This window comes from Pyrgilauda ruficollis, unplaced genomic scaffold (genome assembly GCF_017590135.1).
Source record: "Pyrgilauda ruficollis isolate IOZ18807 unplaced genomic scaffold, ASM1759013v1 scaffold150, whole genome shotgun sequence".
NCBI classification, from domain to species: Eukaryota; Metazoa; Chordata; class Aves; order Passeriformes; family Passeridae; genus Pyrgilauda; species Pyrgilauda ruficollis.
The window spans coordinates 896921-924422 of NW_024513655.1; the positions used below are offsets into that span (position 1 = coordinate 896921).

A 27502-nucleotide genomic window follows, 5' to 3' on the forward strand; every position below is an offset into this window, starting at 1 on the left:
CACAACTCCTCACCTGAAATACAACCCGAGATTTTTCCAGCAGATACGTCCTCATGTTGGCACCAATGATATGGTGTCTTTTATCAAAGCCTATTTGAATGTATTTCCCAAAGCGGCTGCTGTTGTCATTCCTTGTTGTTTTAGCATTTCCAATGGCCTGCATAAAACAAACAAAATTAAACATTAAATTTTAATTGAATTTTTGAATTCTTTTAAACACTTCGCTTTGCAAACAATGTTATACAAACAAGCCACAGGAGGTTTTGAGGAAAACCCCTTCCCAGATGCAGAAGGCAGAGAAGCAATTTGACTTTGGGGAGGACTCTTCACTGAAAAGAGAAGAAAAATGGAAGAAAAACGCATACAAACAGCAACAAATATTTGTACAGTAATTAAACCATCCACGTCCCAAAAGCCTCAACATTTGTGTCCCACCCTATAGGATGCCCCCACCTTTGTTCAGAGCCAACACCAGCAGCTTCCCTGGATGGGTCTCCTTCCCCCACAAACCCATTTACCTCAGGGTCTTTCTGCAAACCAGGCAGTTTTCTTTTATGTTTTTTTTTTTCTGCATAGGCAATGTTCTCATCAATTTCCAATAAAGACAGGCAGGTTGCCTGGCCTCAGCGCTTAGAAATTACAGCCAGAACTGAACACAGGCAGGAAAATTAGAGCAATAAAACTCTGGGGTCATATAGAAGAATAGTGCTCACTATGAATTTTTTTCTTGGATGGTTTTAAGTGCCCCCCTGGTATTGCAGCTACATTTCACAGAGGCAGGGGAGATGGGTGAGGAAAGGAATAAACTTTAGGCAGGTTTACCAGGAGTAAGCCTGCAGAAAACCAGCCAGATTTTCCTGTCAGCCACACACCTGCTGGCTTTTCTTACTGCTCACCTGCAGCACCACTGGCCTGGACACTGCAGCTCACCCCCATGGGGCAGCAGGGTGTTAGACCACAGGTCAGGCTGTGTCTCACCCCGATCAGCCACCCCCTCTCTGTCTGTCAGATAATCTGGTACAAGGCACCGTGATGGGAAGCCTCCCTAAAGGCTGAGCCAAGCCTAAGGAGAAGCACAGGACAACACCACACTCCACTAAAGCTGCACTGCTGGCTCCTGCCTTGAAAAGAAAGTCACACGAGTCTGAAAAGCTTCGTGGACTTTGAAAAAGCCCAAATCAACTGAAGGTACTTCATGGCTCCAAAATCTGTTTGGAAAATGGGATTTAGGCACTCAGACATTTATTTTCAGCATCTGGCTTCAATGAAAGGAAAACAAAACTGCTTTTTCCCTTTCTTTTGTATTTATAAGAAGAATTCTTTTCCTTCAGAGTAGGGATTTTCCTGTAATGAGATTCTTTCCCTATCACAGATCAATTGGGTTGGAGAAGCCCTCCCAGCCCATCGAGTCCAACTTGTGCTTGATGCCCACCTTGTCACCAGCCCAGAGCACTCAGTGCCATGTCCAGGCTTTCCTTGGACACTTCCAGGGATGGGCGATCCAACACCTCCCTGGGCAGCCCCTTCCAATGCCTGACTACCCTTTCCATGAAGAAATTCCTGCTAATGTCCAGCCTAAACCTCCCACGGCACAGCTTAAGACCATGTCCTTTTGTTCCATTGCTGTTGCCTGGGGAAGAGGCCGGTAAGTGATAGCAACAGAAAACTAACAAAAATAAAAATTAATTTAAATATCTCAGATTAATCCCTCCTTCTCTATTCCATGTTTGTACAACAAAAGAAGGATATTAGGGGGCACCATGCAGTGACAAAGGAGGAAGAAGATGATAAAAGACTAAGAGTGCCAGCTGCACTGCTTGGGCTCTCCACTCTGGAGCCCCATCAAAGCCCAGCTCCTGGAGATGTGCTGGAGATACTCAGGCTCAGCTTTAAGGCCATCAAATGCAGGTGCAATTGGGGTGGTCTAGGTGGAGGCTGTTGGTGCATCTCTGCATGTCAGTCCAGCTCCAGGGCGCTGTTGTGCCGTCAGTCAGACCTGTCTCTCAAACCCCCGGGGAATCTCACTGTCCTTGTGACTTAGGGCAAGACAGAGTGATCAGGACCAAGGAAAGGGAGCAGCTTTTACCTCCATGATGGGGCTGGAGGCCAGGACTTTGGCCTCGATGTTGGTCTCGCTGGCAGAGCCCCCGACGGTGGCGAAGAAGCGCATGGCGTACTTGGCAGAGACCGTCTTGCCCGCCCCCGACTCCCCGCTCACGATGATGGACTGGTTCTTTTCATCCCTGGGGGGAGCCAGAGCAGCAGAGTCAATAAAAGACAAGCTTCTCTGAGTTAATCCATTTCCTTGTCAGCTGCTTGCACCCTCTCCCTGTGTCGCTGGTCCCTCGCCCTGTGGCCACCTGTGCAACAGACGCTGGATTTCTTCTGGACTAGGAAAGTAACAGTGAGTAATACACAGCTGTGACACTTCCCAGAGAACACATGAAGGACACTGGACATCTCCAGAAGATCCCCAGAGGCCTGCAGAGACAGTGGGAACTGAGCCCCTGCATGAAGCACTGCTGCCTCCTTCACCCTGAGACTCTGGGAAGCCCATTTCTTACACAACACCCAACCTCTGCGGCTGGACACCTGTCTGGAGAACTATTAACAGGCACTGGCTGAGTATCAGCTCCTAATACTGTATATTTAATTTTCCCTCCCAGCTCCTTCACTCAAGCTTTTGAGACTTTGCTCATTAAAACACAGTCAACTTGTGAAAATTGCTTTTAAAACACAGTTACTCAGAAAGATTCCTCTACACTCAAAAACGTATTAAAAACACTGAAGTTGCAAAACCAAGCATCCTAAAACTGGGACACAGAAGAAGTCACCTGATTCCCTGTACAATTATATGAGTATCAGTATTTTCACACAACTCCCAGCATCTGGTTAAAACTTTGACAACCACAATACAAAGCGTGTCTGACATCAGACTCACACCAATGACTCATCCCTAAATCCTGTGACACTGTGAGGTGGCTGAAGTGCAGAGGTACTTCACCAGATACCTCCAGGGACCCAGACTTTGCACAGAGAAGCTGGGAGTGAACCATCTCATGCAGCTCTTGAGCCTTGCACAGAGCACAGACTCTTCCAAATGCCTTTTTCCACTTGCAAAATTAATCGTTCATACAAAAGCCGTTGCAGAAGTCACCACGAAATAGCCAGTCCTTCCCAGCATGGCACCCACCAGATACGTCCCAATAATTAATCTGTTTAACATGCTTGAGCTGCAAGGCAAAGAAAGGGCCAAGGCAGTGAGAGGAGCTCGTTTTCAGACCCACATCCCTCCAAGGAAAGGTTTTCTGGCTCCAGGGCCAAGCGCCTCTGCTGCAGTGGGATTTGCTCCCCGGGGCATCATCAGCACACAGCAAACCCAGCAACTCTGCAATTCAGCTGCAGACTTTGGGAAGGGCAGAGTTTTCACTGCAGGATTTGCTATAAGCTCCCAAAATGCCTGAGCTCTTGGGTAAGCTGTAAGGACATAATTGAGTGTGTTTTTAAGTAAGATCAACTTAAGCTTCCCAGACTCTGCCATGGCTTCCATGAATCACAGCTGAAAGCAGGCACAGGAAATCCCATACACAAGTACAACAATAAATTTATATCTTGCAGGTCTCTTGACATTCGGAAACACCATCAAAACACATTCCAATTTAAGATACTCAGTTCAAGTTTATACCAGATGAGGACAGATGCTAAATGATTGCCATACCCCACTTTTGTACTTCCAACAAAGACACACCACACCATTACTTCCCTCCACTGTCAGGCACAAACATCTTAATTCCTTCTAGGCTCAAGGTAATTGGTTTGAGAAAAAGCCTCAGCCAAGTCACATATAACATTTTGGTGTAGCCATGACTTTGAGACGCTTTCAGCAGCAGCAGACTGACAAGATAATTCCCAGCTCTCTCCATTTTTCATACACCAATTCTCAAAGAGTATCTTAATCCATCCCCTAGCCAGCTGGTTCTCCTGGGTACCAGTGGGAAGGCAAGAGGAGCCCAGGAGCCAGGCAGCAGTGCAGGAACACGGGCTGTGAGCAGGGCACACCCTCCTGTGAGCCAGGAGCCAGCATCCCCGAGCCACGCTCCCAGTGACTCACCCCGGGTGGGGACAGCCTGCTCTTGCTAAGTCACGGCGTGGTGACCTCAGCAGGCCTTGGCAAAGCCCCCGAGGCTCTCCCACAGCCAGCTGGCAGGATCCAGGCACGGGGCTGCCAACGTGCCAGTCTCACACCTTTGGACTCCCACAGGTGTGCAGCAAACCTCTCCTGGCAGCAGCGGCCAGCAGGCGTGGGCAGCCAGCAGAGGAAAAGCAGCGCCAGCTCCACAGAGGGGAAGGGAAACTCAGCACAGCCCCAGAAGGGAGCTGGGTGAACCCACAGCAGCAGCTCCTGGGACAGCTGGTGGCTGTCCTGGTTTACCTCTGACTGAGCTCTGATGGATGCTTTGATCATCTTCAGGGAAGTCAGTCTCTCCTTCCAGGGAACAAGTGAAAGGAGGAGAGGAAACGGCCTCAAGCTGTGACAGGGAAGGCTGAGATTGGATATCTGGGAAAATTTCTTCATGGAAGGGCCTGCTAAGCCCCAGCACAGGCTGCTGGGAAGTGATGGAATCCCCCTGCCTGGAAGTGTTCAAACCAAGTGTGGATGTGGCACTTGAGGACATGGTTAAGGTGAACATGCTGGTGGTGCTGGCTGACAACTGGACCTGATCTCAGAGGCCTTTTCCAGCCTTAGTGGATCCATGGTTTCTGTGACTCGTGGACTGCTGATCTCCATCAGTGAAATCCCACACTGGCCATCAGCAGGACCCAACAGACAAAATTCCTGTCACCTGCCAAGAAAGGGGCAGACAGAGGCTTTGGCATGGGCTGCAAGGGTGGGTGAACCGACTGTTCATGCTCAGAGGTGAGGGAGAAGCAGAAGGGAGAGGTGACAACCAAATCCCTGCAAAAGGAGCTCTACAAATGCAAAGCTGTCATGGCTTACAGCTACGCTTGCCTCAAAGTTACTTTGAAATTATTTTTTCCCACTCTGCTCTGCATGACAGGCATGGCCCAAGTGGCACATTTCAGATAACATTTCCCTGCCACTTTTCTCTTCAAGCCATAAGACAAAAGCTCCACCAGTCTGGGAGTGAGTCTTCAGCTAAATGAGGCCAAAATCTCAAAAGATGCATTATCTGGCATCCAGACAGCACTGCTGCAAGGTAGTATTTGGTAGCCCATTTTTTTCTCTTTAAGCTTCACAATTATGAGTTCTTGTCACCAATTTTGACCTCACCCATAATATCTCTATTACCAGCTACTGGGGTGGGCCAGGCTGGGAAGGCAGAGACCAACCCACTCAAGACCCCAGCTAAGGACCAACAGCTCCCCTGTGCTTCAGATCTCATCACAAAAATGCCTTTAAGTGTCATTCTGAGTGCTTTATGCCTCCCTCTGGCTTGCCTCCTTTTAAACAGACATTTGCCAAAAGACACTAAGCCTAGTGACAAAACTATGGCCAACACAATTTACTGCTACTGCAGCCAGGTTCCATTTTCACAGAGTTTCCCAAGAATTTGCCCTAATAGCTGATGTGCTGCAATATGAAGTGGGCCAGGTGAGCTCTCCATGGCACAAAAATCTTACGGATTATATCAATAAAATAAAATGAAAAGAAAGCTGCTCTTAGCAGGCCATTCAACCTCCTGCATTTGCAGTAATGTGTCTCCTCTGGGGTTTTTTGGTGGATAGTTCATGTTCAGACATTTATTTTCCAACTTCAGGAATAAAAGCTTTCAGGAATAAAGGCTTTAGAGCCTTTCCAGTGTACAACTTAACCAACTGCTGGTGCCAGCAGGGGAAGATTGATGAACCCCACGGAGCAGATGGCAGCACACAGGATGCTCAGGCAGCAGAAATGGTTAAAGCCAGGCAGGAGGTGTTTGTGTTCAGTGTGGAATAAAAGACACTGAAATGTTTGGCCACCATACAGGCACAGTGTGCAGCATGGCTGCTTAAAATACATTCCATTTTGGCAGGGCCAGCGCAGGAGAAAATTATTATTGAAAAGAACTTGGATAAAATGAAGTGTCTGTGGGTGAACACTGCCTCTGCTGCAGCATGGCAGTGCAGCCCCATCTCCTCCTGGGGCTGGGTGGGCTCCTGAGCACCTCAGGGCTGCCACCACAACTTTTTATGCTGCCACAAAGTGCATCAGGGCTCCTCAACCCATGGCTCACAGCTCACATGATGCTCAGGCTGGAAAACAAACACCACGATCTGGGCTACATCCCCCACCCATCAGAGAGGCAAACAAAACCACAAGGGAGCAGAAGTCCAGCCAGAACAAGATCCAGAACTGTTTCTTCAATGCAAGAGGCACCAGCAGCTCCAGAGGTGCTTTGGAGGTGGGTTACACATCTTTCTGCAGGTGTTTGCCAGCTTGAGAGCAGTGCCCCTCAAGACCACACACAGCAAGAGATGGGTGATGTCTCCAGCCAGCAAAACTAAGAGGGGGTCACTGGTGCTTTTACAACACATGAAAAACAGCATGGAATCATAGAAATGCTAGGGTTGGGAAGGACCTTTAAAGGCCATCTAGTAAAGGCCATGAACAGGGACACCTTCCACTACCCCAGGCTGCTCCAAACCCCATCCAACTCATCCTTGGACATTCCCAAAGATGAGGCAGCCACAGCTGCTCTGGGCAACCAGTAGAAATTCCTTCTTTATATCTGCTCTAAAAGTCTAATAGATACCATTTTTGAAAGGCAACATCTAAAGGTGCTGCCCAAGGCAAACAAAAGTCAGTTGGCTATGAAGAGAAAGGGCACCTCAGATTCCTTTGCTGATTAGCACAGGCTGCTAATTATCGGCCTTTACATCCAGGGAACATATTTCCCTGCCTGTCAAAGCAGTCAGTCCTTCACCTGCAGCAACACAGAGAGCACTGCTGCCCTGAGAGGAGCCCCCAGACAGCCTGGGAAAGGTGTGGAGTAGCACCCACACCCCAAGCTGCCCAGCTGGACACAGAGCACTGCATCAGAGCAGTCAGAGGTGTGGCACTGCTCAGTGCTTCCGTGTGCAGCCCTCACCATTTTATCTAATTAATCCAGGGCAGAACATCCCTGGAAAATCCTCACTCCAGAAAAGGGCATGGTCGAGCTACTGCAATAAAAAAGGGTTTGAATCCACGGATGGTTCCCACCACTGCTCTGACGGAGACAGAGGAGACAGGGAACACCTCAGTGCAGATATGTACACCCTCAGCCTTCAGCAACACTGCTTGAAAACAGTATTTGAAGACAAATATACCCAAAATGTTCTTCGGACATATATATCACCAGTCGGAATTTTTCCAAAGTCAGCTTTCTTTAAAGCAATAATCCAAACCCATGAGGAGGGACCTGGAACATCTAGGATTTGTTCTCATAGTCATCCCTTCAGAAAATCACCACTGGCACAAGCAGCTTAACTGCACAACTTTATCCTGAATTCTGCAGTGGGAGCAAAACCAGTTGCACTAAAAACACAGCTTTTCCAAGAGGGAAAAGGATCTGGAATAAATGAAGGCAGAGCCAGACCCTGTGAATAATTGTCAGGGGTCACTCCAGCTTTAATCCTAGATCTGACACTAATTCTCTGCATCGTGGAACGAGTCAATAAGTCTCTCCACCATGGAAATCATATTTAACCTACTTCTTTCAGGTTGCTTGGAGGATTAGTGTTCATAAAGCAATCTGAAGATTAAAAATCCTTTAAGTACTGTGGTTTGAATTGAGCCTGACCACAATGAGAACGCCCACAAAAGCCCCGATGCACTTCTCCATTGACAGTGCTGCAAGGCTAAGAATAAGCATAGCTACTGTGTTGTTAGAAATATACAAAATGTAATAACTTAACTACCACTGGGTTGCATCCCTCAAGTGCTAATGACAGTGATGCAAAACACAACTCTGCCTTCAAATAAGCAAACAGAAGTTGCACTCTGGAGGTGAAAATCAGAGTGTTGCAGCATCCTAACACAGAGAAAAGCCTCCTCTGAAGTGGTCTCTGAAGCCAGGAGTTGTTCCCATTTCTGTGGGATAACTGGAATTTGGAATAGCATGACTATTGAGAGTGGCAGCAGATTCTTTTATTTGTTGGATCTAATTTGGGTTTTTTAAATCCCTGGCATTGTTACTCAAGGCAAACAGAAAACCACAATTTAGGGGCAGTTACACTTTTCCCTCAGAGAAACCCAAGATATTTTTCATCCAGGTGAACAAGAATGCTTAAGGACTTGTCTTCTGTTTGCATTTTCAAATATCAGCTGCAAATGCATGTTTTATGGTGCAGTTGTTGAAGCCAGCAGCACTACAAGGACAGATTTTCAGGAGCTACACGTTCATTTGGGTCATTTCTTACTCTGTATCTTTCATAAATTGTGTAGGGGTTACCCTACACAATGGTTTTTTGGTCCTTCTTTTTTTTACACAGAAAACTATATTTAACATAGATAATTTTCTTTTTGTAGGGATAACTTTTGATACAGTGGCACATACCCATGGGGGAAGATAACACTGTTTTCACCTACAACCCACAGCCATATCAGAGTAATATGATATTACTCTCAAAATACAGTCTGGTCACAAAGAAAGAGTTGGATTCCAAAGAACTGGACTTGAGTTGAGCTTGATTATCCTGATGGGTCCCTTCCAGCTCGGCATGTTCTGTGATTCTGAGGTGCACTGGGGATGATGCTGTCCCTGCAATCCACCCTGCGCAGCTTTGGAGCCCATCTGCTCACACCCCACTGGGTATCAGCAAGGAGCCAGACAGAAAATGTGGCCTTCAGTGTCTCAGTTGCTGGGAAGAAGCCTAAAAGCAGCAGTTTGGCCTGGAATGGGCAAGGATGAGCAGGCACATGGGGAGCTGGCAAGGTGCAGCACTGACCTTCTCCTGCGCGGCGCGCTCCGCCAGCTCGGCAGGGCAGGGCTGCTCCCTCTCTTTAACACCCATCCACCCCACATCCCCAACGCCAGGACCAAACCCCACGGAGCAGACCACGGCGTCTCTGCAGAGGTCAGAGTGCTGTCATGAGGCGTTCCAGCGCTCCAGGCGTTTTCCCCACGGGAGCGTTGGGACTCCCACAGGCCCTGGCCTGTTAATGCCCCTTCTCCCCAAACACTTCACACAGGCGGCTGGAAACGCCCCTCCATCAGCACAGAAAACCCTCACAACTCTGCATTCCTGCGAAATGCTGAGCTGTGCCCAGTCTGGATGACCTTCCCACAGGACTGATGCCTTGCACACCCCGTCGAGGAGGAGCACAAGCTCCGCGGCCTCACGGAAACGAGGTCAGCAATTCCTTTGTGTGCCGTTCCCAAGGAGAGAAAAACACGCACCCGGCCAGCTTCCCCAGCTCTCTGGCACCCTGATGCTCTATTCTGTGCCAGGATCACACCACAGAGCATCCCTGGCTCCGTCCCAGGCCACCTGCAAGCTGCTGGAGCGCTGCAGAGGCAGGAGGAGTGGGGCTGTGTCCTCCCAAAAAGCACCACAGAGAGGAAGGAACCCTGGGATGCTGTGCCAGCAGATCAGCTTTGGAGCACCAGGAGGAAAAGTCAGTTGTTCTTCCACCCCATGCCAGTCCCAGAAAGAAGGTCCTTCTGACTGACCACCATCCTAAGCCACTGCTGCTTGGAAAACTCCCGCAGTACCATCTGACTAATTAATCAGTTGATGAACATTAGGAAAACCCCAGAAAGAGGTTTTCAGAAACCATGCTCTGGGTTCCCCATCCCAAGACCTCCAGAAGTTCACTGAGGATGTGAGGTGACCAGCAGTGACTGGGAGGTGGGCAAGGCCAATCACAATTTTTTGGGTTCTGATGTAATTATGCTGCTTATAAGGGCTGTTTTGAATGTTTAGTGATACTTGGTGTTACAGCTGTCTCCCCTCAGAGCTCCAGCAGTTCTCCTGCATCACAGCAGTAGTTACATGTTTGATGTAGGCTATTATCCCTCCTTCCTGGTCAGTGATACTTCACACACACACACAGACACACACACACACACACAGACACACATTACTTTCAGGCCTTTCTCTACCTTAAGCTTTCCCATGCCAGTTCTGTCCCATTTATGAGTATTTATGATTTTTCTATAAGGGATGTTTCATTTATTATTAAATCTGTTAGCAAATAGCACGGTCTTTATTCTAAACTGCCAAAATGAAAAAAAAAAAAAAAAAAAAAAAAATTTCATTTTTAAAAAGTTCATTAGTTGGCCGCTTCTCAGAGCACCTCTATTCTCTCCCACAGCAAGTAAGACCAGAGGGTTTCTCCTCCAATTCCTGGGAAACATTTCCTGGAGTGTCTCCCAATTTATTTTTTTCTACATATCACCTCAAGAGAAGAAAAGCAATCCCTGAGATCTTACACCAGCACCAGCACATTCATGAGATAGCTCTTGCAAAACCTCCTCCCCTCATCCCCATCCCACTTTTAACTCTAAGCAGAAGAGAAGCCCCTCAGTTTTACGGTTTCCTAAATTCAAGGCTCTTGAGTTCTTTTTCTTCGGGTCCCCTTTTTAAACAGACCAGAGCTTTATTTTTGGGATGATCCCTGCTGCACAGCCCTGGTGAGGAGCAGCACAGCTCAGCCCCACAGCTCCCTGCAAGCCCCCACCCAGCCTCTTTCCCCTGGAGACAAAACCCTTTAATATAACACAGGATTCAGCCTTATTTACCGTGCCAGTCTGATTCCCCTCACATCTCTGTCGGGGGTTAATCTCTCTTTTAACTCCTATCTGCTCTCTCTTTGTACGGCTTTAAATCCTCCTGTAAAAGCTTGAAATCTCAAGTGCTATGAAAGGCATCCCCCGCCGTGCCCATACCCCTCCCTGAGTCTATTTGCCTGTGTGCAGGGCTGTAGCTGCAATTTCTGCTCTTTTCCAGCTCCAGCCTTGCCCTCCAGAGCAGAAAAGAGAGCCGTGGTCACCTCAGGCAGCCCCAGTGGCACCTGCCTCTCTGCAGGACACAGACATTTCCCCTGTGGCTGCAGGGAGCAGCGATTTTGACAGTGCAGCACAAAGCCTGGGAGCACCAACTTCCAATAAAAATGGAAAGCCACTGCTACAAAGAGTTACCTGCCTGCAGTCCAAGTGTTTGAGAACTTGGTGACAGAATCAGCATGTGGGCAGTGGGGTTGAAGAAAGGAGGCACCCTATTTCCACACAATTTACAATTCGGGAATTACACAGCAGATGCTGAGCCCGGTTGGAGCTGCACACACCAGGCAGGGGTTATCTGGTACCCACTGAGCTGCAGTTCAGACAAGATATGCAGAAGTTGAACTCATCCATCAAATCACTCCTGCATTTCTTATTTCATTTCTTCTGGACTATCGACAACACTGTGAGCTGATCCTCAAGCGGGGAAGGAGGAAACTCCAGTCCAACCAACAGGTCACCAGGACAATTGCCTTCCCACTAACATTGCAGGGGTCAGGTAAGGCCTGCAGAGCCCTACCGTGCTCCTGGCAGAACATACACTGTTCTGCAATTCGGATTTAGCAGTTTCATGTGAAACAGACCCAAAATATTTTTGCCTGGCCTCTTGGAACAGCTTTGCTGGGATGCACCTGTGAAAGCATCAGCCAGACGGAGGCACCAGGGAATAAAGCCCACGGCACTTGACCCAGTCCTTGCACTTCTCAGGAGACTTTCACAAGCCCTTTACTACCCCAGATCTCTGCCACAGTGAGAGCTGGACACTGGACTCCCTTTGTGTCCATTACCTGGCGTGGGCTGCTGCCATGTCACACTATCCAGGGGTCCACACAAGGGAGACAATGCTCCAGCCACAGCGAGACCCAGAGCTGCCCCATGGAAAACACCGAGAGGAGGGGACTGACCATACCTTCAGTATTTAATTTATGATTTGGGCAAAGATCACCTCTGCCTGCTGCCTGCTCCCTGCTTTTGAGACATGTTTGGCAGCCTTGGGAGGGCCCATTCCTCTGCTCCGCTGCCCACAGCACATGCCTCTCTCACCTAGTGCTGTTCAGTTCTGTATGCTATTAAGTATAATGCCTGGGGTTTATTTAAATAAATAAATCGATAGATAAATAAATAGATAAATAAATACCTGTCACTCTTGCTCCGAGAATGGCACAGGAACAGGCGAGAGGCAGGATTGTAGAAAGAGCAAAGAAAGCTTTGTTCCAAAGAACCGCGTGGTTTATATAGAGTGATGCGATACATTCTATTTCATTGGCTAACTAACAAAAACACCTTCCTCACACACCGTCCTTGAGAAGAACAGAAAGACAAAGCAGAAAAAAAACACCTGCAGATTGTTTATACTAACAAGTTATCACATCCTTACAACTCCCTGAAAGTTCCCACAGGCCGCTGTGAGAAACGCTTGCTGTTTCTCTCTGTCCCATGGCATCCACAAATACCCACCAAAAAACACCACACAACAACAGCAACAAAACCAACACAAAACAAAAACCACCAAGAAATAGAACCTCACCAAACCCAAAAGCAATAAGAAACCTTACTTGGACTAGCAACTCCTAGCTTGTGCCCAGAACAACCCCAGCTGGTACAAAAGGGAAAGACAAGGGCCAAAGACACAAAGTCACACAAATATATCCATTGTGGTGATTTTCCTAATAGACTCAGCCCAGCATCACATGAAAACATGATGATCACATTGACAGGTCAAGCTGGTAAGAATTAAAATGGAGCTGCACACAAGAGAGGGAATATCTAACCAAAAGTACAGGCAAAGCTCCCAAAGGCTGGGTGTGGGGAGCTGGTGTTGCACTGTCACCATCCAAACTTCCTCCATGGAGCTGGCAACAACTAGTGGGTCACATTCAGGGGTCAGAGCATGAATCATGGACTCTCTAAGGTTGGAAAAGCCCTCTCAAGACCATGGAGTCCCAGCTGTGCCCCATTCCCACCTTGCCACCAATCCAGAGCACTCAGGGCCACATCCAGTCCTTGGACACCTCCAGGGATGGGGATTCCAGCACCTCCCTGGCAGCCCCTGCCAAGGCCTGAGCACCCTTTCCAGGGAGAAATTCCTGCTGTGCCCACCCTGAGCCTGCCCTGGCCCAGCCTGAGGCCGTTCCCTCTCCTCCTGTCCCTGTTCCCTGGGAGCACAGCCCGACCCCCCCGGCTGTCCCCTCCTGGCAGGAGCTGTGCAGAGCCACAAGGTCCCCCCTGAGCCTCCTTTTCTCCAGGCTCAGCCCCTTCCCAGCTCCCTCAGCCCCTCCTGGGGCTCCAGCCCCTTCCCAGCTCTGTTCCCTGCCCTGGACACGCTCCAGCCCCTCGTGTCCTTCTTGCCAAGAAGGGTCCGAGCTGTCCCCAGCTCAACCTCAGCAGTGCTGGCACCGAGCAGTGTGAAACATGTGCTGCTCAGGTCAGGCTGACTGCAGCAGAAATGCAGGTTTTCAAGAGGGAATTTTTGCCAGACTCCAGGCTCCTGCCCAGAGGGATGACACACAGGGAAATGAGAGCCAGGATGTGGGCACACAAGGCACCTTTTGTTCCTCTGCGAGAAAAGCCAGAATCAGCCAGGCCATCAGTGGCTATGCTGTCCCTCCATGTGACCACGGCTTTCAGGCTGCTCCCAGGAGGGTAAACACCTTCTGTGGCCCCCCAGCCCCACTGCACCTCTCCAGGACAGGACCCTGACCAGAGCAGGTGCCTGCACTGCCCTGCAGGCAATCCACATCCCAAGGCTTTCACTGCTTCCAACCCAGGGCCACTAATAATCACTAAATGATCCATCCCTCCACCTTCCCAACACCACTAACCATCACCACCACTAACAATCACTAAATGATCCATCCCTCCACCTTCCCAATACCACTAACCATCACCACCACTAACAATCACTAAATGATCCATCCCTCCACCTTCCCAACACCACTAACCATCACCACCACTAATAATCACTAAATGATCCATCCTTCCACCATCCCAACATTTGATTCCACTGCCTTCAGCAGCAGCACTTGGAGCAAACTGACTCGTTTTGTTAAACAAAATGCTGCTCATTTTGTTTAAAACAGCACTGTTCCAGTGAACTGAGTGTGTTTACTCCCACACCGGGTAGCTGGGGAGTTTCTAAAGAGCTGGTCACTATAAAAATTAGAGGATGTCACATATTAATTTTAATCACTTGCCTTTTTTTGTTGTTGTTGTTGTTTTTAAGCGGTTTCACATGCAAGTGCTGCAAAAACATCATTTTTGTGAAAAGCTCATATTTAAAGGGGAGATTTAACACACACTGAATCCACTGTAGGTGTTCAGGTGCTTTATGAAAAGTTCTGACTCAAAAAAGGGGTCAGGTGTTGTTACACAGCCTCTGCAGCCCCTTGTACAGCTCATCAATGATTCCTTCTTTTTTCTTTTTTTTTCCTTTTTTTTTCTTTTTCTTCCTTTTAAATTGGCCTTTTCTGATGACAGGACAAAAGCAAACACCGAATGCCACACAGTCACCTGTGAAGTTGCTTCCTGTCCCATCTCTTGGGCACTGAGGTTGAGGCAGTGGGAAAGCACAGGAGAAAGTCACTAACACTTGTACCCACTGACTGCCTTACACTCTGCCCTGGCACCCTGTCTCTGCATGGAAAGCTCAGAAATAAAATCTAATTACCTCCAATTTTTCTCATTTAACACAGAGTCTTAAGTTTTGTGCCCTTTTCCCCTGCCATCCACTCAATCCCATTCAATCCCCTTCACTGTGCTTTCCCTGTGTGCTCTGGGCCACTAATGGACATAAAATATTCAAAAACCCCCAGGACTGGCCAGACTGTTTTCCTGCAAGTTTGACCTTCTGAGACGGCAGCCTTGAGCTTTATTCCTGATCTATAAGGCTGCACCAGACATAATACAATTGTTTAAAAGCTGAACTGCAAAACAAGTGATATCTTTGCACCAGTTTAGGTTTAACAAGCCACATCCCATCTCACCCTAAAGCTAAAGCGGAGCTGCAGACATGAAGCATCCCACAGTCAGCATTTCAGCTGAAAAAGGGCAAAAAGGAGTCCTTTTCAATGCCCTTTATCCATCACCCAGGAGCTATGCCGTCCACCCCCCCTGCCCCAGCAGCTCCTCCACTCCCCTTGGAGCACCGTGGAGGGAAAAGCTTGGATCAAGCTGCAGAGAGCACAACACCCACCCAGGAGCACTCAGAGACTTAAAACTCAGTGTGCCACATTTTCAGGCACATTTCAAATAACCAGGTAGATTCCTATAATCCGTGTCCCAATCTCCTCTCAGCCCTGTCTGAAACCCCCTTTTGTACCCAAGCCTGCAATTGCAATAATAACAGCCCAAAACAGAGAGCACCAGGGGAGCACTGAGCAGTGAGCACCTTGCCTAAGAGCTCTGAAAGTGGTTATTTTCCTGTCCCCTTGAAAACAGCAGTCTGAACCACCCAGAGACAGCAGTTATCCTTTATGAGTTGCTGTCAAAAGCAGCTTTATTCTGATAAGGAGGGAAGCAGAGACAAGCATTGCTAGCTAGAGCTGTTATCCCACTGCCTGCAAGATTCCTGAGGGATGTGGGAGAGAACAGCACCTAGCAAACTTCATCACCTGAAGTTTGTCTCTACACAAACTTCAGCAGAAAAGTGAGTTGCAGCCTTGTGTTTTAGACACTTGCCCTGGAAAACCCACAGGTCCTGTCCACACAGGTCAACAAAACCCTGCTATCTTCTAAAAAGAGCCTGCAGCTTGCTGCTCAGTGTGGAATCACACAAGGACAAAATCCTAAGCCTTCCTCTTTCTGCAGGCAGCTCCCCAAATTCTGGAACTCTTCTCAAAGAGGCTTTGCCCAGAGCACAGCACTTGCAGGAGTGAACTGCAGGCTGGGCTCAGCTTGGATGCCATCCATCCGATCTCTGGCCATGGCAGTGCTCCTCCAGATGCATTTCTAGATTGAAATCCAGCTCATTTTTATTAGAAATGCATCCTATCTCACCACCAAAACCCAGAGAAAGCAGAAAGAAAGAGCCTTGGAAAATGGTTCAGTGCTTACTTTTGCTATTAAAAGCCAATGCTGCACAAAAATCTCAGCTAATTCACAAGCAAACAAAAACACACTGTGTGAGTCCTGACAACTATAATAAAATGATCCCTGGTACAACAATTTTTAGTTTCCTCTCCAGTTCTCTTTTGGATCATGACTTATTTCTTAGGAACAAAATCCTACATTTGTCCCCAGCAACACAAGAAGCACAGAAATAAATAAAACTCTCACCATATCCATCTGGTGAAGACACTGCTTTTAGGGATCTATAAATATCTCCAAATATCTGCCAGTTACCACCTAATCCAAAAATCACAATATCTCCATAAAGCAACAACTAACATTATCTTCTGGATTTAGTTTGATTATCTCACCGAATTATCTGAAATGTGGTTTCCTCTAAGCTATTAAACATGACATTTGCACAGTGGTTCGAATTTCTTCCAGGAAACTCATCCAAGAAGCAACAAGAGAGGGATCCCCCTGAGTTCCTGAGGGCCACAGGGATCCCCATCAGCCCAGCAGCCTGGGTGCAGTACTGGGATCAAGGCAGAATTAATCAGAAATACCTGACCTCCAGCACGCTCCCTTTCACCACTTTGCTTTCACTGAGTATCTGGAGCATTTAATGGCATCTTTGCTCGCTTCTGACCCAAACCCCCGTGGCTGGAACCCCCTGACCTGGCCATCTGCTTGTAGGCTTCCTCGGCCACGGCGAAGATGTGGGGGTCCATGTCCCCCATGTTCTGGCCGCTGTAGGCGTAGATGACATCCTGCTCGTAGATTGGCAGCTGCTCATAGGGGTTGATGGCCACCAGCACGATACCTGAGGGCAGACAGACAGGAGGTAAGTCACAAACCAAGCAGGGGGTCGATATTTCAGGGTTTTCAGGGCTTGTCTTAGTTCCTTCGGTAAGGTTTTTGAAATGCAGTGATTGAGAGTTAACAAAGGAAGTGAATGGGGAAGGGCTCGTAATTCTTATCTCGGCATCCCCTTCAACAGCAAGGCAGTAAGCCCCTGTACAGCTACAAAGGAGATGCACAAAGCTGGTGAGAAGAGCAAAAACATACAATAATCTCCATTGTGTGAAGACAGGCTTTGCAGGAGGGGTGAGGAGAGATCAACACAGCCTGAGCCAGCACTACAGAAAAGCAATTCCTGTGCAACCAAAGCTCTGCTAGACCCAAACAAACATCCCGGGTCTTCCCCTGGCCTGGGTTGTGAGTAAAAACTCCCAGCAAAGAATGTGCCCAAATCAAACTGAAATACATAAATCACAGGGAAGGAATGCCAGAGCATGCTTTGAGGCTTTCATATCTGCCTCCTCTTCAGCTCTGGGCACTGAGCTGGGAGCTAATGAGAGGCCCAGACACACAGGGAGCTGCTCTGCACCCAACCTCCACCTCTGAGGAGTTTTGGGTCGGGCAGGCCTCAGCTGTCCCTGCAAGGAGCCCCAGGAGCACCGGGCTGGGGAGCCAGCACTGCACACCTGGGTGTGGGGCCAGCACTGTGCTCCTGGCTGTGGGGCCAGTGTCACACTCCTGCCTGTGGGGCCAGCACTGTGCTCCTGGCTCTGGGGCCAGTGTTGTACACCTGGCTGTGGGGCCAGCACTGTGCTCCTGGCTCTGGGGCCAGTGTTGTACACCTGGCTGTGGGGCCAGTGTCACACTCCTGGCTCTGGGGCCAGTGTCACACTCCTGCCTCTGGGGCCAGTGTTGTACACCTGGCTGTGGGGCCAGTGTCACACTCCTGGCTCTAGGGCCAGTGTCACACTCCTGGCTGTGGGGTCAGTGTCACACTCCTGGCTGTGGGGCCAGTGTCACACTCCTAGCTCTGGAGCCAGTGTCACACTCCTGGCTCTGGGGCCAGTCCCGTGCTCCCAGCCCAGCCAGCCCAGGGCTCGGGCACACTCCCACTACAGGAGCACAGGAGCTCTCAGCTTGCAGCAAACACCAGGAAAGGCAAAGGTCAGTGACTGTCCCAGCTCCTGCCCCTGCAGGACATTGGCCCAGCTGCCTCACCTCCCCGAGCCCTGCTCCTGCCTGCTTGCTTCCCGCTTCTGCTCAGGTCACACGCCAATTTTCCCTGACTCACCAAAACCAAGAAGCAAACCAAGCTGAAGGGCTCTGCTCTTTTCAGACAAGCACCTTCCTGCCTTTCTCAGCACTTTATAACCAAAGCACGAGGCATGCTGCAGCCAGGCAGAGCTTTGCAACTGAACCTACACAGTCCAGACGCCTGCATCTCCATTATTACTGCGCTCCTGACCATCAGGAGCCTTCATGAGAAGCTACCCTCACAAAACCTCACTGATTTTGGGTGACAGCAGGCACCTGTGCAGGTGCAAAAGGCTGCAAGTTATGCCAGTAATCCAACCCTACACATCATTAAATACTGAAAGTTAACATTACTAAGAGCCACATTGGCTACATATTTCTAGGGTGCTGTTTTAAAAAGCCATCCCCTCCTGCCAGTTATTTCCTCTGCAACCCCAAACTGCAAAGCAGTCACAGCTGTACACACCAGCTTTAACAGGACACAGGGAATGGCTTCCCACTGACAGAGGGCAGGGCTAAATGGGATATTGGGAAGGAATTGCTGGCTGGCAGGGTGGGCAGGCCCTGGCCCAGGGTGCCCAGAGCAGCTGTGGCTGCCCCTGGATCCCTGGCAGTGTCCAAGGCCAGGCTGGATGGGGCTTGGAGCAACCTGGGACAGTGGAAGGGTCCCTGCCTGTGGCAGGGGATTGGAACAAGATGATTCTTAAAACCCCTTCCAACCCAAACAGGTCTGGGATTCTATGAATTGCCTTCTTTCCTTTCTTCTTAATTTTTCAAGCTGCAACTTGTTGCTGTCCACCCACAAGTAACTGCTGTCCTGAATATCTTTGGCAAGGCACCCTCCTCAAAAATCACAAACCCAAGTTCACACCTGCCCTCCTCCTGCTCTGAATTTGGGAGTTAGATAATTCCTAAAGCCATGAAGAAAAGGAAGGAAATGGCAGCGCTGGAAGGATTTTTGCATTTTTTCTGGAGGAAAACCTGCAACAGACATTCCTCAGTAGTACCTCTCTGTCTGGCATGCTGCTGTTCACTTGTTTTTTAAGTCCTACTACTTGAGTCCTACCCCTACTTTAAGTCCTACTTGAGTCCTACCCCTACTTTAAGTCCTACCCCACCCCTTGGGGGCTGCCAAGCACATGCAAGGCTGGCCTCAAACTCATCTGACAAGATGTTCCCACCAAGAGCAGATGGACCATGAGCTCAGCAAGGCCACAGTGCTCACTAGCCCTCAAAAACCACCTCTTTTACACATGCTCATGCCTCCCACCCACCCTAACCCACTGCCCCCAGGATTTCCTCTGGTTGATGGTCTCAAGGGGTTTCTCTGTGGCCCCACAACCTTTCGGGAGCTGAAGGTGTGCTCTGGACACTCACCACAGTAGGTGTAGATGTGGTTGGACTCGAGGAACCTGACTTTGAGGTTGTGCAGGACCGCAGGCTCGTGCAGGTAGCTCAGGGCTGTCAGGTCATTCTGCCCCACCAGGATGTCTGGGTTCCGTAGGAAGGGCAGCTCGCTCCCTGGGAGGTCGAGGGGATATTCGTAGAGCTGAGGAGACACACGAGGAGCACAAAAAAACAACAGCCCCTTTAATGGCTTGTAACTTTTCCAGGCATAACTCCTGCTAGTGTTAAACGCTTACGTGCCCTGCTCTGCATTAAACTAAAAGCCTCTTGATGATAAATGCTCTAGGGACTTGCATGACAGATGCCAGGTCACCCCTCTGGTGACGGCTTTGAGCTGACCATCACATGGTCCTGGTGGACACTGATGGTCCACAAGGACCAAACTGGCCACGCCTGAGTCATCTTCAGCCTTGGGACAAACAGCCTTCAGCCAGCTCTGAGCAGTGACTGGCAGCTGCAGAAACCCACAGCTTCACCTGATCTAAGCATCTTCCTGCTCTTGGAAAAGCAGCCCCATTCCAAATTAGACCAGGCTCTTATCATTAGAGCCATTTCTCAGCTCATTTTAAATTCAATTTACTTTCATACCTGAAACCTGGCACCCCTTGAGGCAGAGAGGACAGGGAGACAGGGAGAAGTCCCTGCTGCTGAAGTGTCTGAGGAGCCAGGTTACGCTGCTGAAGTTGGCATATGGGCAGCCTTGTGCTATTTTTGACTCGTCCCCAAATGAGCAACAGGGCCATCAACTAAAGAAATTTTTTTTTTTTTTTTTTTTTTTTTTTTTTTTTTTTTTTCTTTAGAGGGGAAAAAAAACATTACCAGTGATACTGCCTCAGAAAGGAGGCCTAGTGATCAGCTCCCATCAGAGGGGAGGAATCCCAACTTCCAAGCAAAACCCCTGTCACTGCACTGGATCCCTGCCCGTGCAAACAGCACAAGGAAGGCTGACCCAAGTGCACAACGACAGGCTCCCTCAGCGTGTCTGACAACCTCAGGCTGGTTTTATCCTCCAGTTCCACGTTGTCAATGCCAATTTTCAAGAGTTTGCACTCGGTCTCGCATCTTAATGGCAAACACACCAGGGATGCCCTGTGATATTTAACAGTCAGCTCTTCATTGTGAGGGAGCACTCCTGCATACAGAGCAGAGCCAGAAAGCACAAAACCCGTGAAGACACTTAAAGCACAAGGACAAAAGGAAGCACTGAGCAGCTGGGTAATGCATGTTGGTTGTCAGGAACAAAAGGCTTTCTACAGCTTTGAATCCCCTGAAGGTATGTGTGCTGGGTATCTCCAAACTGATGCACACAAGTGCTGCTCCCCTTTGCTAGAGCACTTCAGACCAACATGACACAGATCCAGGCAGGACTTCATACAGGAAAGCATCAAACAAGGCACTCCCAGAGACCTCAAGGTCTCTTGCACAACCCCAAAATGAGATGTTCCATGTTTCACCATGACTGTGACATGCTTATTAAGCTACTACCTACAACACCTCATAATCCTTTCATCACCTTGTACTTTAATGTTGCTGATCCTGAACTCAGCTGCACTAAACGATTTGACCTTGCAGGGCTCCTCAGTGCCTTTAATTTCCAGGGAAATATCCAGATTAAAGAGGAAAAAAATAATTCCTGCCCAAGTACTAAAACTGCAGGAGATCTCAGCCAGGAAGGGAGGATGAGGGTTGTAGCACTCAGCAATAGGAGCAGGTGTGTCAGGACCCAGGACATTCCTCTGGCTGCCCTGGGTGATTCAAGACCCTGGCAAGGGGCTCAGAGACCTTGGCATGGAGTCAAAAACACCTGTGCCTTCGATTTTAGCCCATGGGAAAAATTACCAACTTTGTGTGCAGATTTACAAGCCACAAGAGTTTGAGGAGAATGATAGTCACAGAGTGAAAAAGCAGAATTTTGGGGTTTTAGAATGGTGTTCAAGAGGCAAGATGGAGGAATCTGGGTGTGCCCTGTCCTTCTTCTCCTTCTTCTTGTCCTCCATCTTCTGCTGGGATGGTGACACTTTTGGATTGGTTTAGAGTAGAGACAGACTAACATAGGTGATAGCTATTGGAAAATGATTGTAAATAAAGTACATGTAGTTCTTAGTATAAAAATTAACACCACCCCAAGGGCAGGCGCTGTGCCACAACCCAACCTGCTGGACAGATCTCAGCAGGTCAGAGAAAGAATGTTATAGATAAGGAAAAATAAAACAACCTTGAAAAGCAGAACCAACAAATCTCAACTTCTTCAGTTGTGGGACTGGAAAAAAAAGATTTTCTAATACCTCGGGTTCATCACAGCAACAGAAACCCAAGACAGGTGTACTTTGGCAGCCTGAGCACAAGGGGAAGAAAGGAGCTCCTGTGGGTGAGATGGGCACCCAGGCACCCATCAGTGACCAGCCCAGCTCCAGCAGCACAAGGACGTGGAGCTGCTGCAGCCAGTGCAGAGGAGGCACGGAGATGCTAATGATGATTCTGTGCCTGGTGCTTCCAAGGGATCACAAAGTGGCATCTGTGCATCTCCTCAGCCAGATTTATCACTGTGGAAGGTAAAAAGGCATCAAGCATCCTCCATCCTTTATCCTCCCCAGAAAGCTGCCCTGTGCTGGAAGAACTAACTGGGCAGGACAACAAAAGCAGCTGAGGCTGAGCCAGGAAGAAGCAACAGCACCGAGCACTGGGTGCAGACCCCAACATCAACAACATTCTCTGCAAACCTGGCACACTCACACACTGCCAACAGCCCGAGCCTGAGCTGCTCTGAAAGAAAAACTGCTTTGACAAACTACCTAATCAACCACAGCTCATTCCTGTTCTCCATCTTCCATCAGGCAGTATGGTGGAAAATGCTCCCCACAGTGGGAAAGGTCTGGCTTGGAGAGGATGGGAATTACTCGCCCTGCTGGGCACATGTGAATCTGTACTGCGTGGTCTCTACTAACTCTTACAGGCAACTGAGCAGATCACACTCTACACAGCTCAGGAAACCCCACCTGCTCAATGAAGAAAGATGGTTTAGGTGCAATTCTTCATAAAAAATGAATTTATTCTTCCCGCTACAGCAGGCAGCTCGTGGTGGGCACACAGCATGGCTGCTCCCTTCCCATAAAGTGAATTTGCAGCTGATGCAAATGCCGTGGTTAACTTCATCTGCAATTCCCTGCTGTCACCCAACGTCCCACCCCATGAGGTTTTGTGTGGAACAGAGAGCAGCTGCTCCTCCCAGCCTGTGTCCTCCTCTGGGGGTGATTAATTGCTGGCTGTACACACGCTACAGCCCGGGCTGTTTGCGCATTTGGAACCAGCGCTGGCTAGAAAACATCTACATTTAAATGAGTTTTGTGTTTTTCCCTTTTAAAAGCTTTTCTTACTTAAAAATGAAGCAGAGAAAAAAGGGGTTTACGTAAGAGTGTGCTCAGAGAGAAAAGCTAAGGCGTGGAGAAAGCTGTTGCACAGCAGTCACCTCCGAGCCATGTGTGGGTTTTCCATCAGTACCCGAGGATGAGTGGATGCCACCAGCCGTGCTCTCCACAATTTGTTCGGCAGCAAAAAGCACAAACTGGCATTTCTGACACGCTGCTGCTATTAAAAACAAATACATCCTGGTATCACAGACTATTACCAGTTTGCCAGGAGATCAAAAGAGATGATGGAGGTCAAGGGCTTTTCTTGCAACCTACTGTAACACAAGTGTCTAGGGAGGGAGCAGGCAGGGAAAAGCTGGAAGTGTTGAGGCAATAAAACACATTTTAAACCACTTCACAGAAATTATGAAATGGCTCAGGCTTCTTCACACATTAATTTGAAGCTTTAAATTGCTAAAAAAGAATAATGACATTCAAAAGCTTACAGTTTCATCTTCAAGTTTCAGCTGGAGGCTTTTATCTCCCTCTTTGTAATCCTTGATAATTTCTGCCGATCTCCAAACTTCATCAGGGTCAGGAATCCAAACCCTAGTGTACTGGAGAGGTGAAAAAGAAAAGAAAGAAAAAGTTTAAACGTGATAAAACCTCAGGAAATTGAATGAGAAATAAATTAATTCTCCGTTAGTACAGTCTCACATTCATTGTAAAGTCAATGCAGCTAAACCATTTATTTTAGTAGAAGAAAAAATAAATCCAGTTTTGGTTCTTGGGGTAAATTACAGACCAGAAGTCTAATTTTCAGTCTAATTTTCTCCTGGACAAAGTGTACACTGGCTCGTTACCAATCTAACAAAGCAGGATAAAGTCCCAAGGTAAATGTGGAATTTAATTTCCCTGGGAGAACAAAAAAAGAAGGCTCTTACAAAATAACACAATTCACCCCCAGCAGTCCCTACACCAAAGTGTGTTCATTTTGCTCAAAACAAGGCAGTTTGGTCCCCACAGAGCAAGGCCTGACCCACACCCACAGCCACAGGCAGAGGCAGGGAAATGAGGGCACCAAAGCCAACTCCTTCAGCTGGAGGTGAACACAAAACAGGCTCCAAGAACATGCCTGGATTTAAACGAATTCATGAATTTGGTTAAATTTAACCTTTTTCTTTTTGCACCTACAAAGCTGGGACCACCAAGGGGGAAGCCCCAGGGCAGACCTGTGCAGCCCAGCCCAGGTGCCCGTGAGGGTTTTGGCTGTCGGACTCACGGAGCCAGCCTGGTGCTGGACTCCTCCAGCCCACAGAGCCCACAGGAGCCCTCCAACACCCAGGGATTTTCTGGCCCTTTGGGGCTGCTCTCCCCTCTTCCTCCTGCTGGTTGAAATGAGAGCTACAGAAACTTACTCTTACTCAAAGCACCAGGAAATCCCAGCCAGCCCAAGTGACAGCAGCACCAGAGCCCCAAAAGTGGTTTTGGCCTTCATTTGAAAGCAAACCCCAGCACAAAATGTCCAAGTAACACTTCGTGGCAACCAACGAGTTAACACAGCAGCAGCCACCACCTGACAGGCCACTTTGCAGCTGAAAAGCAATAGATTTTTATACGTTATCACACGTAATTATTTTTAGAGCTGCTCAATAGCTACAGCAGCAGGAACCTTTAGATGTTAATGGAGCCACACAATCATATTCCCAGAACAACAGTTTTACCAGGGAGTGAGGGAAAAGATGTGAAAACTAGAATTTTCTCAGCACACCAGCTCTAGCACCTCATGAGCCTTCAGTGCTCTCCCTGCCATGAAGAAAGGAGGCTGCAGTGGGAAAGGGGCTGGTTGGGACCCCTGCCAGCCCCACCACTGTGGATTCATCCAGTGCCAGCTCTCTGCTGGCAAAAAGTGAGATTCAGACACACTCAAGAAGTGCCCAGAATAGCCAAGGATCAGGATGTACCCAGCTCAGGGCAGCTTCAAACACAAGGTGTTGCTGGTCTTGGCAGCCCTGCAGATGTTCCACCTGCACAAGGGGCTGGGCTGAGCCCCAGACCTGCCTGGGCTGGTGGCTGCAGACAGGGACACTGACCCCGGAGCAGCCTGAAATGGGGTGCCTGTCACCGCTTTGAGGGTGACACCTGGGTACAGCTCCAGCAGCAGCAAGAGGTCCCATGGGCCACCACCCTCAGCAATTTGTCACCAGCCACGGCCAGGAGCCACCCAGATGTGACAGGAGGGTGACAGATCTCAGCACCCACTGCCCACAGCCAGGTGGTGGGAGGCTCCACACCCCGCCAGCCACCCTGACCACAGCACTACAGAGTTATAGTAGTAGTAGTAATAATAATAATAATAATAATAATAGCTGATTTTCCCAGACTTTGTGCACACACACCCATGTGCAAGGAGCCACACAGGACAGAATGCACCACTCAGGACAGAATGCACCATGCAGGACAGAACACACCACAGGACAGAATGCACCATGCAGGACAGAACGCACCATGCAGGACAGAACGCACCATGCAGGACAGAATGCACCACTCAGGACAGAATGCACCACTCAGGACAGAATGCACCATGCAGGACAGAATGCACCACTCAGGACAGAACACACCATGCAGTACAGAATGCACCACTCAGGACAGAATGCACCATGCAGGACAGAATGCACCACTCAGGACAGAACACACCATGCAGGACAGAATGCACCACTCAGGACAGAACACACCATGCAGTACAGAATGCACCACTCAGGACAGAATGCACCATGCAGGACAGAATGCACCACTCAGGACAGAACACACCATGCAGGACAGAATGCACCACTCAGGACAGAACACACCATGCAGGACAGAACACACCACTCAGGACAGAACACACCATGCAGGGCAGAACACACCACTCAGGACAGAACGCACCACAGGACAGAATGCACCACTCAGGACAGATATATTTGCAAGGCCCCAGGAGCCCCGGGACAACCCTGGCTGGCAGATCCCAGATGTGGCCATGCACTCCCCCAGTGAGTGCTGCCCACCCTGCTGCAGAGGCAGGGGCTGTTAGCACAGGCTGCTATGGATGCAGCTCCCCAAGCATCGCCAATGCTGTCCTGTCGTGATACACACACGTCCCGAGAGGGGAGCACCACTCATCCTGCTGTGCTTCTCCACCATCCTCCCGGCAGGGCAGGACACACAAACCCCCATCCGAGCCCTCCCTTGCAGCCATAAATCCCAGATATGTGGTTTATCAACCACAAGCACTTTGTCACGGGTACATCTTCACGAGGCCAGCTTTAGTCAGAACGTGAGGAGGCTTGGCAGCCCTCGGTGGGGTCACGCTGGGCTCACCACCCTCACCTCCCCTGCATTCCCTGCCTCTGACCTCTGCAACCTGCTCCCAAAACTGCCTCACACCCCCTCTTTCTGACAAACCAACCCACTCGGGTGAGAGTCACAGTGTCACCAAAACCAGGGCAGGTGGGTGGGGAGAGCATCCCTGTGAGATGCTGCTTCCAATAATCACATTCCCAGCATCATTTTACCACTCCACGAGCCTTGTCCAGGCTTCCTGAGAGCTTTAACAGCCTCTTGATCTGCCGGAGGAGCTTGTTCTAAGGGAGAGGGCACACAGGCCCATCTCAAAGCACTGAAGGGAATGAAGGATTAACTTGACTTTGGGCTCAGGAGACACAACCCTGGCAAAGCCACTCAACCTCCAGACACTCCAGGGTTGCCATACATTTTCTCTTTCTTAAATTTGTTTTTTAAGAAAAAGATTCCTTCAGTCCTTGAGGATGCCTTTAAACAAAATGCTAAAATTAACTAGAAATAGCTCTGCATGCTCAGCCTCTAAAAATAAAAATGTTTTTAAAAATCTGGTTTACTTTGTGATTTTTTTTAACCAGATCCCCAATAAAACTAAAGTCATTCAGTGCTCTCACTGCCTCTTGCATTATTCTACACAGCTTAAGCAGGAGCTTAATAAATTCAATCCCCACCTCCTGATTTGATTTAGATTTTAGCAGGCTGCCGCTGCAGATGCAGATTAAAACCAACATTAAATTTGAAGAGGCAGTCTTGTTTTACTGTTTCAAAGCCCTCAGTGCTGGCCAAAGGCACTCCCAGCAAGCTCTGGGCAACGTGCTCCATCTCAGCGAGGAGAGATGCAGGTCTGCAGGCAAGGAGTTACAACTCCGTGGACAGAGCATCATTTTCATTACATTAAGAAAATTGTATGATCTTCCATTAAGTAAAAAAATATCAAAAACTAGCAATCTCAGCTTCGTCTGGGCCGTTTGGCTGTTGCCAGTCTTCACTTCGAGCTGGACATCAGCAAATCCATCTTTATTATTACTGGGTTTTAATCCCCTGAGTTATTTCAGGAATGCCAACACTCACAGCTGACCGCGGGAAGTTTTCATTGCTCCTGGGTCAAGGGCATTTTTCCAGGGGCATCCTTCCAACAAACTGCAGATAGAGGGAGGGCACAGCAGCAAAAATACTTGAAATTAAATAGCAGCAACCACCTCACCACTGGGAATTCAGTAACAGAGGTGAGGACATGGTATGTCATGACAAAGGATCTTCCACACAGGTTAAACAAATCCTATGAAAGGACTTCAGCTGAAAACAGAAAGAGTGATTTTAAAA

The 27502-nt window shown here is 48.8% G+C and overlaps 1 protein-coding gene across 1 annotated transcript in view; it reads right to left on the bottom strand.

The window, feature by feature from the left end:
* MYO5B (myosin VB) overlaps positions 1 to 27001 on the bottom strand; it is a 119468-nt gene extending 92467 nt beyond the window's left edge. Inside the window, exons 1-7 of the mRNA XM_041461684.1 lie at positions 26939 to 27001; positions 26395 to 26463; positions 23350 to 23460; positions 19467 to 19638; positions 16713 to 16857; positions 2087 to 2243; positions 14 to 157 (exon numbers count right to left, since the gene is read on the bottom strand). Coding sequence (XP_041317618.1) covers positions 14 to 157; positions 2087 to 2243; positions 16713 to 16857; positions 19467 to 19638; positions 23350 to 23460; positions 26395 to 26463; positions 26939 to 27001 — 861 coding nt within the window. The remainder of the gene's footprint in view (positions 1 to 13; positions 158 to 2086; positions 2244 to 16712; positions 16858 to 19466; positions 19639 to 23349; positions 23461 to 26394; positions 26464 to 26938) is intronic.
* Between the last annotated feature and the right edge of the window lie 501 nt (positions 27002 to 27502).